Source organism: Corapipo altera, unplaced genomic scaffold, assembly GCF_003945725.1.
Source record: "Corapipo altera isolate COAL_440 unplaced genomic scaffold, ASM394572v1 49, whole genome shotgun sequence".
Lineage (NCBI taxonomy): Eukaryota > Metazoa > Chordata > Aves > Passeriformes > Pipridae > Corapipo > Corapipo altera.
The window spans coordinates 10,322,945-10,337,163 of NW_020884879.1; the positions used below are offsets into that span (position 1 = coordinate 10,322,945).

Genomic DNA, 14,219 nt, shown 5'->3' on the forward strand with positions numbered 1-14,219 from the left:
CAACTAGAGCGTTTCACAGCTTAGTTTTGTGACTCTACATGCAAGTCTAAAGAATGAACTTGCTAAATTCAATGTATTCACCACAAATTATGAAGTTTTATGGGTAGAGTCCTCAGGATCCTTCAACTGTGACATACTTGGAAAAAAACAAAGCCAAGTAAGCTTAGTGTTAGTTCTGTCTTGCACAGCAAGAACCAAGAATTGAAAACTTAGTAATTTACCTAAACATCAATTTTAATGCTACTGCTTGTTTGGGTATAGACTAAGATTTCAGCCAAAGTTAAACCCTTCATGAAAAATATATTTTTAATAAGTGCTGCATGACCATACAGTCACCAACCTCCATGAAACCACGATGCCCACGTTTCATTTTCCTGATGTTTACAGATACCATATTGTTCTTTAAATATCACACAGCATTTTGATTATGATCTCTGTTGTCCTTCATGAAAATCACAGAGCTACTTTTCTACACACATATGAAAACAAACACTGATGAAAATTTGTAAATCAACTTTATTCAACAACGATGATCATCTAGGCATCGGCGATAGTAACTTCAACTTCTACACCTGGTTCAATGCTGATGGAAGTGATCTGCTTCACGATCTCAGAAGGGCTGTGTAAATCAATGAGCCGCTTATGGATACGCATTTGGAAACGATCCCAGGTCTTGGAACCTTCACCACAAGGTGTCTTCCTGGTAGTGATCCGCAGGGTCTGAAAAGTCAAACATGAGGTATTTAGCTGATGCAGAGAGAGGAGTAATCTAGAATCACATAAAATACAATCACCTAAATCATCTAAAAATACTGTACGGTATCTATGACTTTAGAAAGTTACCTCAAGTTAGAGTTAACTGATGTTAGCACTCCTTCCCCACATATATAATTTCATTTAAAAACCCCATTCATGATGAAAATAAATTGAACAGAAAAGCCCCTTCCACATTAAACATGTTTTGCACTAAACAGTTACCCTTAAGCATCAAAGCAACTTGTGAAATCGCTATCTGTTCACACTGGGTCAACACTCAGTGTAGTAGTACTGCTTTTCATCTCACCTTTTTTTTTTTTTTTGAAAAAGATGTTTCTGCATAGTTGCAGGAAAAAAACCAACTTTTAAGACAAGAAAAATGTTAAGTACCTTGGTGGGCATGCGAACAGGTCCCTTCACCTTAAGGTTCTTTTCCTTAGCACCTCTGATCAAGTCAGCACAGACTGGAAAAAGACAAAATAGCTCAGGTTTGTGACTATTTTACTTGCTTGTTTCCTTAAGTGAGTATTTCAAACGAGATGTTGGCTCAGAATAGCGTATTAAGTGATCACTGCCATTCATTTTAAGCATTATCCTCATAGCCAATACATACAAGTGGAAGTGTTATGCCTGGGTGAGCAAAATCAGGTTACAGCAGTAGGCAAAAGCCATTACTACAAGTTTAAACTGTATTTAAGCTGTTATCAGCCTGAAGATCCTGCTAACAGTGATTCTACAACATTTACATTATATGATTAAACACTGGCAAAGCCAGTTCCTAAACAAGAATAAATAATTTCTTAAAAGAATGTTATGCTAAACTCTCCATAACATGAGTGACAAAATATCGAGAAACTGGTGCCTTTCGGTTCTTATAAATTCAAAGAATAACAACTATTTGAAAATCCCCCATGAGAACTAAAGCGAAGAAGCTGCACTCTCTTACATTCGTCATGATGACATAAGTCTTCAGCAGGATAAACCCCCCCAAAACACTAGCTTTCATTAAGAATTAAATCAGAATTTACTTGTTAGTGTATGAAGCGCTTTGGGTTGACTCAGTGAGCCAAGCAGGCAAACGCTAACCTCTTTAATTACAACTGTTTTCAATACATTTATTTTGCAATGCGTTACGTGACATATTCATTACTTGACAAGCTACCCAAGTAAACAAAAAAAGTACTACTCACCCTTCTCCAGTGATTTTACATTGCGACTTGTCAAAGTAATTCTAATACGATGAATCGCTACCTCTTGTTCCACAGGTGCTTTGCCAGTATCTTTAAACGCCTAAAACATTGAAGTTACAAATATCAGACACTACAGTGAACACCAGCACTATCTACAGCCTCTTAAAAACAGACTTCAAGAGTGTAAAGAACAATTTTGCTATGGGACTACATTGTTCAACTCAGTAGAAGAGATATCTGAAGGGTAAGGTGGCACGGAAGAAGAATGGTGGTGGGAAGAGAACGAAAGAGCAAAGTTGTAACTCTAAGGAAAAGCCAGTTTTTAGTGACTAACTGCATCTCACGGTGGGAAGCTGCAAGCAAATCCCTCCCTGGTTTGCCTATATACAGCTAGCACAAACACTCCTTGTCCTCAAAAATACATTTGAGGCTCCGTGTATCTTACCATTTAACCTCACCACGAATTAAGTAGAAAAGACTTGATCAACAAAACTGCAACTCACACTGCAAGAACAAAAATGGGCACCTGGCCAGAAAAACTAATTCAGCCACTCAGGAAACTGATTTGAGAAGCTTATGCAATTAAGTGCTTGCAAATAATTGGGCATTAATGCAGGCTAAGTGAGCTGATGAAAACAGAAATAAAAATACGGAGAAAGAAAGATCTTGAAAAAACATGGATGATATATAAATATATATATGTAAAACTATATATATGAATAGCTAAAGGAGGGGTTGCCCAGAGGATGGAGTCAGGCTCTTCCCGGTGGTGCCAACCAATAAGACAAGAGACAACGGGCAGAAACTGATGCACAGGAAGTTCCACCTGAATATGAGGAAGAAACTTCTTTACTGTGCGGGTGACCGTACACTGCCCAGAGAGGTTGTGGAGACTCCCTCGCTGGAGACACTCAACAACCGTCAGGATGCAAACCTGCTCTAGGACGACCCTGCTCTAGGACGTGCTCTAGGACGACTCTGCTTAAGCAGAAAGGTTGGACCTGATGTCCCACTGTGGTCCCTTCCAATCTGACCGAGTCTGAAATATGGATGTCACACACCGATGAAGAGGCACGACCTGCCGCATTACAGACGCACACCCCCTCAACATGAGCTGACTCCGAGGCCACAGACACGAGGCCGTGTCAGCTCCGCTCCCGCCGCCTCCCCGGGGCGCCGCTCCCGACGGGAGTTCACGTGGCAGCTCCCGAAGCGAAAGGCACTCTCGGGCTCTCAGGCCGCCCTCCCTGCACGCCGGCCTGGGGTGGGCTCCGGGAGCCGCCCCAGCAGCCGGGGCCCTTCAGGCGCAGCGCCGCGCAGCTCTTTCCCCGGGCCGAGGGCCGGCCCGGCCCGGGCGGGCGCGGCGGCCACGCGGCGCTGCCGGAGCGGCGGCCCCTCTTCCTCTCCTCCTCCTTCCCCCTGTCCCCGACGCTCCTCCGCCTCACCATGGCGGCAGCGGAGCCTTCCTGACCGACTTATTCCCGGGCGCGGGGCGGCGCGGGGCCCAGCGAACAGCGGTGAGCCAGGAGGCGGCGGCGGGCGGCGCGGGGAGAGGCGGGCGCGGCGGCGGCGGGCGCTTATATAGCGGAGCGGCACCGCCTCCATCCGGGCGCCGCGGGACCTTTCACCCGCCCGCCGGGCACGGAAGCGCCGGGGCGGGGAGAGCGGGGTGGCTCGGCTTCCTGCGCCGATGGTCGCCCCGTGGGCTCGGCTGATGGCGCGTCGAGAGGGAGAGGGGCCCGGCGGCTGCAGTGCCCCCCACACTGGGCTCGGCCGCGCCCAGCGGGGCACAGCGCCCTCCCCGCTCGGGCCCCGTGAGCATCTTGCGCTCCTGCCTTTTACAGTGGATCTCGGCGCTCTGCTGGGGGGAGCACCGGGAGTTGACGCACAAGCGAGGCCTTATCGCTTCCGGGGATAGCGAGCACGCTCCCGTCTGAGCCTTTGGGTCTTGTTATTTTTCGTTCGTTACTGAAAGCGACAGCACGAGAGGACACAGTCTTAAGCAGCGCCAGGGGAGGTTTAGGTTAGACATCAGGAATTTCTTCATAGAAAGGATGACTAGACATTGGAATGGACTGCCCTGGGAGGTGGTAGAATCACCGTCCCTGGAGGTATTTAAGAAGAGACTGGACGTGGCACTCAGTGCCATGGTCTAATTGACATGATGGTGTTCGGTCATAGGTTGGAGTCAGTGATCTTGGAGGTGTTTTCCAACCCAGTTGATTCTATGATTCAGTGACTCGGTAAAGTGGTGCTGTGAGAGCAGAAGCTTTAAGTAAAAGTGATGGTTTCATTCATGCTTACGTTTAAGGACTTAAATGAATTTACTTATGAAAGTTCCATTATTTTTTGAGATTGGGTGTTGGAGGGATGTTTTTTTACTGAGCAGAGTCACTGATTTGGCCTGGACAGTGGTAACTGTCAGTCCCAAACCAAGTGTTTTGCTGATAATATGTCTCTTTCTAGTTACATCACTGGTGAACTGGAGAAACAGATATTGTAAAATTATGGCCTATAGTAAGGTCACTGTGATTATCTTTTAAAATTAATATTTTAATTCTAGTTTGGGATTTAGTCCAGGAATCATAGACATGGATAATGTAAGCAAAACTACTGCCACCTCTGGAAGCTCAGTGATTACTAGAGTTATTCAAAGAAACTTGCTTGGTGTTTTAATATGAGCTTACTTTCAGTGATCACACTATTCTTAATATATATTTTTCCTCGTAGCAAATACATTATAGGTCTTCATATTGTCCTTAAACCTCAGGTGATGGAATTAACTTTTATATGCCAGCTATTCCATTTTGATGCTCAGTTTTTAGGCTTGTTTGCACTTGGATTGTTTGTACTTGCTTTTTGAAATCTTCAGTTAACTAATAGCTTCTTTGAAAGGACTAGAGGCTATGTTCTGATAAAGCAGTTCCAATAAACATAGATACAGAAGTTGTCATCCTGTTGCTGCTTCCTGAAATGGAGTGATGTATTTTGCCAATGGAGATCAGTACTTGAAAAATGTTTTGATGATAGTCACGTTTCTTTGGTCTCTTCCTCCCTGCAATGAAAACAGCATTTGGTTCTGGTGGTTTGTTTTCTGAGCCATTTAACAATAATGTATATACTATTTTTGAACTCATGCATAAGGAACCCATGTTTACTCTGTTACCAGCTATTCCAACTACTTCCTGAGGAAGTTTTCCATCTATAAGTGTTTTATATCCATCACTCTTAAATACATGACCTCACACTGATCATGCTGAAACAATTTTCCAGCAATCCAGATGGTTCCCAACCAGCAGTCTTGCTACACTATTTACTTGGAGCTTTTATGAATGTTCTTAGTAAACTTTATTTCGAGATAAAATACTGAGTAGGTTGCTGCCAAGAACTAATTCCTGTGGGATTCAATTAGAAATATGTCTGACTGTGTCCTCATTGGTGACACAGACCTGCAACTTTAGTTTTAATTTGCTTACTACAAGCTGTATGTCCACAACTCTGCCAGTTTCCCTGTGTTCTACTGAACAAGTCAACGTGCAAATGTGTTACATCAACACTTTTCTGTTATTTACCAAATGTATGCTGTAATTGCATGAGGACAGAAAAGTCATTCCAAAAAGATACATTTTCCATACATTTAAGCTGTGTAATTTAAGTAAAATTTGCTCATTTATTTCTTGTTCCCGGATCAAGAAGATGGTTTATTGTTTGGAGTTTTTTTTCCGGAATTAAGGCGAGGTTGACCGTAAGTTCCTGAATTTGTTCCTTTCTTACTTATTTTTCTAGTATTGGCACAACCTCAGCTTGCTTTGAGATTTTTCTTTTTTCCTGAGCTTCCCCAGATTTCTCAGAGCTTATGGAAAATCCACATTAACAGCACACAAGTCTCCTTTGCCAGCTCTTAAAATTCTTGGATGGAAGCTATATAGAGCTGCTGATTTAAAAACCGCCTTACTTCTATTCCTATGTTTAAGGCTTTCCATGGCTATTGTTAGACTTTTCTGATATATGTTGTTTTTCTCCACAAATGTAGAACAGAAATTTATCTGAACATCCTGTTTTCTCTGAAATATGTGCTCCTTCATGCTATTCACATGAGTAAATAGCCATTCTAAATACTTTTTGCTTATCTTCTGAGTATTTTGCCATTCTTAGCTTCTGATTCATATTTTGTATTATGCCTGGTTTTCCTTTGGTTACATTCTGTTTTTAATGTAGGTTTTTCTCCCCAGCCAATGATAACTTTAGTAATGAGATTGTGTGATTCTGTGACTTACCCTGTTGGCCTGTGCTTTTTAGATGAAGCTTCCAGGAGTGTTTCCCTCGTGTCAAGTAATTAAGAGGATAAAAGATTAAGAAGCAAGACATGCTTTTAACATGATTTAGTAGTCTGTAGGAGAAACAATTTAATACCTAATTTAATTTTATCATGCAGATTATCATTCCATGTGCATTCATTATACTTTCTGACTTTTATTTTGGGTTCTACAGATTACTGGGGCTTTTTTTCTCCCTTCTTTTGACTAGTTTGTCCTTCAGAAGACCAGATCCTGGGATGAACCTATCTATGTGACAGAAGAGTTACCTGAGGGAACATGTGCCTATTGTCACTTAGCATCTTCTAAAGTATTGTAATAACTTAGTGACTTGAAGGCTTGTGTTGTCTTCTGGTGAATGTTGAACTGATGCATCTTTGGCTGGGTCAAAGGACAGGTGTATTCCTCAGGCTTTGCCATTTGGGTTGTGAACACCATTTATTCTTTTGAGTAGATTTATTGTACTTATTTCAAATAGGTAACCCATGAATGGTTTTGGTGGGGCTCACATTAGCTTCCTTAAGTCTGCTTTGTCATTTTTCATAGTGGTTATTTGATGTGGGCAGCTCCCTGGAAGCTGTCTTTGTTATGCCAGCTTAATACCTCTAGTATTAGCTTCCAGTAGTGATTAACATATTGCTAAATATTCCTATTTACTTGTAAATCACTTGCTTTTCCAAGGTCTTGGGGATCTGAACACACTTTTAAGGGTTTTGTTTGAGCTTCTGGTCATAAAATACCTGTGAAGCAGTATCATACCTGAGGCTTCTCAGGGAATCATCAGTAGGTGGTGGAGTGTCTAAACCAGTCAGGAGAAATCCAATGAAAGCTATTTTCAAACCTTTTAAGAAAGGCTACACCATCTGCTTGGTGCTAATTGTAGGTATCTGCTGATTATCTTTTGTTAAGTTACTCAGTTGTATCATGTCACAGAACTCTCCTCCAAGTTCTTTGCTGAGCAGTTAGCTTTATCTATACATTCCTCAGCTATTGGAACTTCATAAAACCCACTGAACTAAAAATACTCCCTTTTAAAAGATTGATTTGTGTAGATGGGTTGCTAATTGGCAGTAGTCTTTGCAGGTAGCAGGTGGATGGAGTGCACAGTGCATGAGCACCTGTCTGCAGCTGGAGTTCTCATATTGCACTTAGCCTGTCCATTTTACATTTTCTAAATTTTCATGCCAATTCTGGCATAAAGCTCAGCATATAAAAATGCAGCCCGCTCTTGAAATACTAGGCTCTCTTTACCTTAAAAGTTTCCCATGTAAGCATGGAAAACATGAACTAGGTCCATGACTTGGAAAAAGAGCATTTGTGCTTTGATGGAGTTCTTTACTGTTGACAAATGTTGCTGAAAATATTGATCATTAGGAGTCTTTTTTTTCAAGTGGGCAACTTGAACTTCATAGTTATAACCACAAGCTCCTTCCTTCTAAATATGTACTTTATGCCTGACAGATAATACATGTGGCTTCTAATATCACTGATGTGGTTAGAGCAAAATTTCTCCTTGGTCAGCCTGTTTTGCCTTATTCTTCTGACACAAATCAGAGTGGCAAACATACATAGCTGCTGATATGCTACAGCATTCTAGTGTCACCAAATCTGTGATACATCACTACAATATGTCTTCAGACCCCTGGGACTGAAACAGGATTGTCCATCTGTGCTGCTTTCAGGAGGAAATTATTTGAATTTGTCTTGCTCTGGTTCAGTCTTAAGATTTTTATTTTTTTTTCGAATTGATGATTTATGTCTTCTCTCCTTGTCTGGAAGAATGTTTGTTTCCTCTCCACTCCTTGCTCTGCAGATGTGATGCTTCTGTCAAATTTGTAATAATGAAAAATCTTTTTGCCGAGAATAACTGTGCAACTCACATAGTCTTGACAGCAACTAAGGTCATTTATTGATTAGCAACATGTAATTTGCTGGTAATCAGTGAACTATGCATGGTGGATCAGTATCAGCAATGCAACAGAAATCACATTACTAGAGGCTTACAAACTATTAGTAAACACCTACAAATTTCTTACATATCCTTCTACAACTGACCCCACTTACATATACACACATTTCTATATGCGCTTCCATGCAAGAAGTGTGGGTTACAAATGCACACTCCCACTCTGGGGAGCCTGTGCAGCTATTCCACATGCCAGCAAAAGTGTACTCTATGAGTTTCCATATGCACTCCTGAAAGGTGGGTCCCCACTGCTCTGCCTCATCCTGTCAGCCCCCCAGCCTGTACTGGGAGTGGCATGGCAGATACCATGTCCAATGGGGAGGATCTTGGAAGTGTTCACACCTGCTGCTCTGGTACTGCTCTCCCACCCCAAGGTTTCTGCCACTAACCACAGATTCTTGTGCTGCTTTTCATGCTGCTTTTCAGGCTAACTTTTCTTTTTTTTTTTTTTTTCTTCTCTCAAAAGGCTCTGTTATCTAATTCTCTGGTTACTGTTTAATTTGGGTGCTCATTGTCTTAAGCAAGCTTTGTTACTGCTAATTTCCTCTTAGTGTTATCAGGTTTGGGGCAAACATCCTCTCAAAACATGCCAATTTTGGGTACTCTGTTCACACACACTATTTACACTTACATTCCTACCATATCATCTGTTGTTATCCTGGCCAGGTTACCAAAAGGGGGCATGCAATTCCAGTACAAAAAAACCCCCAGCGTCAGCCCAGTGAAAGCAAAACTAGTGGACGTGCAAATAGAACTGTTTTTGCATCCAGTTTTCATTTTGGAAATCAATTCAGAAGACTTCATGTGTGGAAAGGTTAATCAAGTATAAAAAAATGAACTCTAAACTACACAATTCTCTCCAGATTTGTCCACTTGAGGCAGCACTGCTTGTCACTGTTTGTTGTAATCTCTTTTGCTTTGAAAAAACAGTTCAGGAAGACTGCAATAGTTTGTAGAATATGTTGAAGACTTGCTGCTACTCAGATAATATCCATGAGACTTGTTGAACATAGCAAGCTGTGTTAACAACAGAATTGGAAATGGCTTCCAGGACACAGGTTTGTTTGCTACTCTTACCTCATTGGCTTCTTTATGGATGCTTTGTATTCGTAGTGTTTAGGAACTAGTGGTGTATGCTGGTGCATACAAACTCTCACAGCACTGTGCTAGTAAAAACTTTGGAGTTGTCTTTTTTCCTTATGTCTGCCTACTGCAAAGACTTTGTGGGAAGCTGCCAGCAGCTGGATATTAGCATGTTTGGATGTTTGTCCTTGAGGAAGAAAATGTTTAACTTTACAGCAATTCTGTTTACCAGTATATGTAGCCCACATATATGTTTGCCTGTGCCTTCTGTCTACTGTTTTAGAGCCCAGTCATGAAGTCACTGATCATGCTTTTTGCATCCAAAGACCAGTTTAATATAATCTAATTCTTTGGCGAGACAGAGTAGTAGGGAATTGTTTCATGGTGCTTGTGCTGCTTCTCTATCATGCAGCAGGGATAATTTGAGGAATGGTCCTGACCTCACACTGCCTTATGACTAGAGGAAAAATTTCTCTTGAAATGGAATGCATCACTGCATCATGTGTAGGTTTTTTGTTCCTGAGAAGTTTTTCCTCATCTCCTTAAGATTAGTGTCCATTTCCTGATCCAACTGGTTTTCAGATGATGAAAGTTTCCAAGCACAAAATTTAGCAAATGCTTGCCACAGATGATGATGAGACTTAAAGCAAGAGTTGATCGCCATCTTCATGTTACAGTACAATTAGAGCAAGATATTAGTTGCAACTCACAATTTTATCTAGATTACATCCAGGTGTTGGACTTCTGTGGGACTTGTGAAAAGGTGCCCTTCCCAACCCTGGCATCAGTAAAGAAAGATTAAAGCCAATTCAGTAATGCTTCTGTTGTGATCTGACCCTCTATGACCCAGGCAAGTTAAATTACTCAAAGCCTGACAGAAACAGGAATAACAACATAGAACTTAGGACCTGGAACTAAAGGACATACTGTGGTGTTAAAGATGTGCTTTAGAAACAGGAGTTAGCCACTGAGGAAATCGTTACACTGTGATTGCTCAGAACAGCTGGTTAGATCCACACTGTAACATGAAAATGATCCAAGAGGCATTAAATATGAAGAAGTTTTGGTTTCAAAGAGTTTGCTAACTTCTCTAAAAGGCTAACATGGCAAAGTGGCAGCTGTGGCTTACTGCATAGGAGTTCTGAGGTTGTGGTAGGGGGGCAGGAGCAACAACAGTAGAGTCTGTAATGTCATCTCATGGAAGACCCAGAAGTTTTATTTAAGAGGACAACTTACTAGGAGAGTACAGCAAGTCTATTAAACTTGTCTTTCACCTAAATATATGTCAGAAGTTCCTACTGGTAATGAAAACCAGGCTTGTACATGTCCTTTCACACCAGACTATAAAACATCATTGTAAATGTGGAATAGGTTTTGGAAATTATATAAAACAGAAGTCTTTTTCCCTTGACACAATCACTTAAATGATGTAACAGCAATTATATGTAAATGCACACAATTGCACTTCCAACACTCCTACCTCTGTGCACAGTGAAAACCCTAGCAACAGGTTTTCCAGATGCAGATCAGGGGAAGCAGTATTGTCCACAGGCTTAAAACCAAGGAAAAAATAGTATTACCATTTAAGAGGGTTATGTTCAAGCATTCAGTTTTTAGGCAAATAAAAATAAGTATCGAGGTATACACAGAACGTGGGTTTGAGTATGGTAGCCATGCCTTTTGAAAAAATTCCAGAAATATCAATACTTGTAATTTTTTTCAGTATTATGGTCTCATGTTTTTCTTTTAAATACAAACCACACATGTTAAAAAATATTCTTTCATTATGTGAATGACTGTTGGAAGATGTTTCTGAGAGCACCCAGGAGGTACTTCATCCTATCAGTAAACCCTTACCACATCAGAGCAGGTATATTTCCTTTTTGAGAGTCCCTTGTGTATTCAGAGGAACAACTGATTCTCATATACTCTTGTTCCTGGTGTAAGGTAGAGCCAATAACTTTGTTCTGGCAGGCACAAATGCTTATGCTGATACCTAGGGATTGATTCTCATCTTTCCTAAACACAAACAAACAAAACAAAACAAAACCAACAATACACCTTTGATAAAGGAAGTGTAGCCTTTTACTCTTAAAATTTTCTGTATATAAAGGAAATTTCCACCGAAGAAATCTACTTTGGTAAGTCATTGGTGCTATTAAAGTGTAGCACTCTCAGGCAGTTTGGGGACAGGTAATGGTTTGCAGAACATTTAATTTAGACAGTGTTTCAAGAGCACTTGGGTTTTGGGAGGGCTGGGGCTAAGAGTAGAAGGTTATGCTTCTTTTAACTAAATGGTACTACTATGACCTGGCAGTAATGGGTGACCACTCTGAACTGAATCAGTGGCCTCGGCTAATTTTAAGCACTAGTTCGAGACCTTAGTTTAAGTCATACAGGGTTCTGACAGCCCAGTGGGCAGGTATCTCTAGCATACAACACAGAAAGTCATGTGCCAGAATAAAAGTTATTTTTCAGTGAGAGCTTCACTGATTCACAGGCTTGTAGCAAATAGGTTTGGGATTTGGGGTGTCTCCCCTCTCCCTGTTTCTGGCTTGACTCCTTTCTTTCTCCAGCCACCTCCCTTGTTGCCCTGTGCAAATGGCCCTTTTTCTGTGATTGGTCAGGTAGTGCTAATTTTTATGATCAGGACACTTTTTCAAATGCTGTTTGCAATTCAGTATACAACTTTTTAAACAAACTATGCAAGCATGAAAACATTTTTTAAAAAATCTAACATTTATTTCCTCTGAAAGTCAGCTTTTGGCAAAAAAGATTAATTAAACTTTAAGAATATCCTTTCTTCCCCTTTAAATCAGAAAACATCTACTAGCAATCATTTCAGTCTCAAAAGCTATACAAGGATTGATAACTTTAAGGGAAGTCTGGAGTTCTGTCACTTTCTTAACAAAGAGAAATCTCGGTGACATTCATCTACTGGCATGTCAGTGCAACAATACATTCCTTCAAAAGTTTTGCATGTGGCTTTTGTGTTATCTGTAAAACATTTTATTAGAACTGTTAGATAAGAGAAAAACGAGGATGTGGAAAAAGTATATGATATCTCCCTAAACTTCCTGTATTATATCATATATAGTATTAACTGCTATTAAAAAAAAAAACCAGCTTCCCTCGCCTATCAGTTCCCTTATTTACATTTATCTTTTTTTACAGTCTCTGTTCAGGTGCAACTTTCTTTACTTGTCTCTGGGACCAGCTTCATTTGTGCCATATCTGAATCAAAATCCTTTCCCCATTTTCACAGTAAGTGGTTGAGAAAAATACATGGCTTGAAAATAAAACTGATTTCCCCTCCACCCTTGTGGGGGGAGTAACTTGAAAAGAGCTAGACATTTACGTTTCCAATTTGCAGCCTACTTTGCTCTTTGTAGCCTGGCACATGTGCAGTAGAATATTTATTAAGTTATGAATTACCCTATTATCCCAGGTGCCCTGCAAAGGCAAATGCAATCACCTCCCTGCTCTGCTGAACACTTGAGCTATTGAACCTCAGGCTGGGTTGAGAGCAAAACTCAGCCTCACGCTTGGAGAAGTCCAGGGGCGGATGGTGGTTCCTCTACTGCCAAACTGTCCTGTGGCATCCTTAGCTGATGGCAGACTGGGATAGGTGCCAGTAGACTTTTTTGTTCCATTTTCTTTCTTTAACTGGTTTTAAGGCTTTTCATTTGACAGGCAGACAAATATTTGGCAGCTGGGTTAACTGAAGCATAGAAAGAGGCTCTTTGACTGCTTTATGAAGGTATTTGCAGCAGATAAATGGCTAAAATAAACAATATGTAAAATTTTCCACATACAGTTAATTTTAAAAAATAACCATTCATTTTCTGTCCCTGTTTTCATCTTTGTTCTAGTGGATGGATTCATGAACACAAATGCTAATGCTGCAAAAGTTGATATACAAGTCAAATAATAAGCATCCACGTGACTCCCACTGAATTTACAAATATTAGTGTTATATTGTGTAAAACAGTCTTTGTTTTCTTTGCTGCGGTATATCTTATTATATCTTATTATTTTTATTATTTGAAGATAGTGATGTTGTTACTGCTTTCTTTCTGGGTTGAGATAAAGCTTAATACTGAAAAAAAAAAAATAAAAAAATGTAGCCTTCAAGGAAAGAGGAACAAACAGCAGAACAAGCACGGACCAGGGTTACAGAAGCTTCTGGTTGATGGGAAGCCAGAAGCTCTGTAAAAGAGAAACAGATAAAGGTTCCCCACTTAATTATCAAATATGTTTACCTGCAGTACTCCACCCCACCTCCAAATAAAGAGAGTAGCATCAGAATTGTAGCTTATGCTTCTTTTTTCAAAACCTATTTTGAAATGTCTGTTGATATTTCTATTTGGGAACCAAAGACACTAAACCTTAAGAAAGAGCATGAAGATTAAGACAGAAGATAAAATTCCTGTAATCAACTTAATGGCCCTTTGCTGCACTCCTGGTCCAGTACAGCCATGACTTTCTTGTTCTGGCAGAGTCCTGAGCTGACCAGAGAGCTCCACATGTGTCTCACCAGGGCTGAGTGAACAGCGGGGAATAACCTCTTGTAGCAGCGCTCCAGAAGAGCTGGCAACACCCTCTGGAGTGCACCACAGATGCTGTTGGCCGCCTTTGCCACAAGGGCGCATTGCTTGCTCATGTTCAACCTGGTGTCTGCCAGCAGCTCCAGGTCTCTGCAAAGCTTCTTTCCAAGCGGTTGGCCCCCAGCCCCCTGCATCGGTTCCCATCAGCTGATTTCTCCAGCTTGGTAAGATCTCTCTGAACACCAGCACAACCATCCAAGGTATTGACTGCTCCATCCAATTCTGTATCAACTGCAAACTTGCAGAGGGTGCACCATCCCATCATCCAAGGCTTTAATGGAGGTGTTAACCTGCACTGTGT

The 14,219-nt window shown here is 41.1% G+C and overlaps 1 protein-coding gene and 1 non-coding gene across 2 annotated transcripts; both read right to left on the reverse strand.

Moving 5' to 3' along the window:
• Window positions 1–496: 496 nt before the first annotated feature.
• On the reverse strand, window positions 497–3,500 carry RPS20 (ribosomal protein S20). Its single transcript, XM_027638920.1, has 4 exons — window positions 3,392–3,500; window positions 1,947–2,046; window positions 1,147–1,220; window positions 497–720 (listed from the first exon to the last, which is right to left on the reverse strand). The coding sequence occupies exons 1-4, from the start codon at window positions 3,392–3,394 to the stop codon at window positions 538–540; spliced, it is 360 nt and encodes a 119-aa protein (XP_027494721.1). The 5' UTR covers window positions 3,395–3,500; the 3' UTR covers window positions 497–537.
• Window positions 1,297–1,361, reverse strand: LOC113945127. Its single transcript, XR_003526960.1, has one exon. It is a non-coding gene; the product is annotated as a small nucleolar RNA U54 (small nucleolar RNA).
• Window positions 3,501–14,219: the final 10,719 nt, after the last annotated feature.

What these genes read in the sequence shown, in the direction of transcription:
- RPS20 (XM_027638920.1), bottom strand. An exon ending in TGTAAAATCACTGGAGAAGG is followed by an intron (nt 1,221 to 1,946) that starts GTGAGTAGTACT and finishes GTCTTTTTCCAG; the next exon opens with TCTGTGCTGACTTGATCAGA. An exon ending in CTGTTCGCATGCCCACCAAG is followed by an intron (nt 721 to 1,146) that starts GTACTTAACATT and finishes TTGACTTTTCAG; the next exon opens with ACCCTGCGGATCACTACCAG.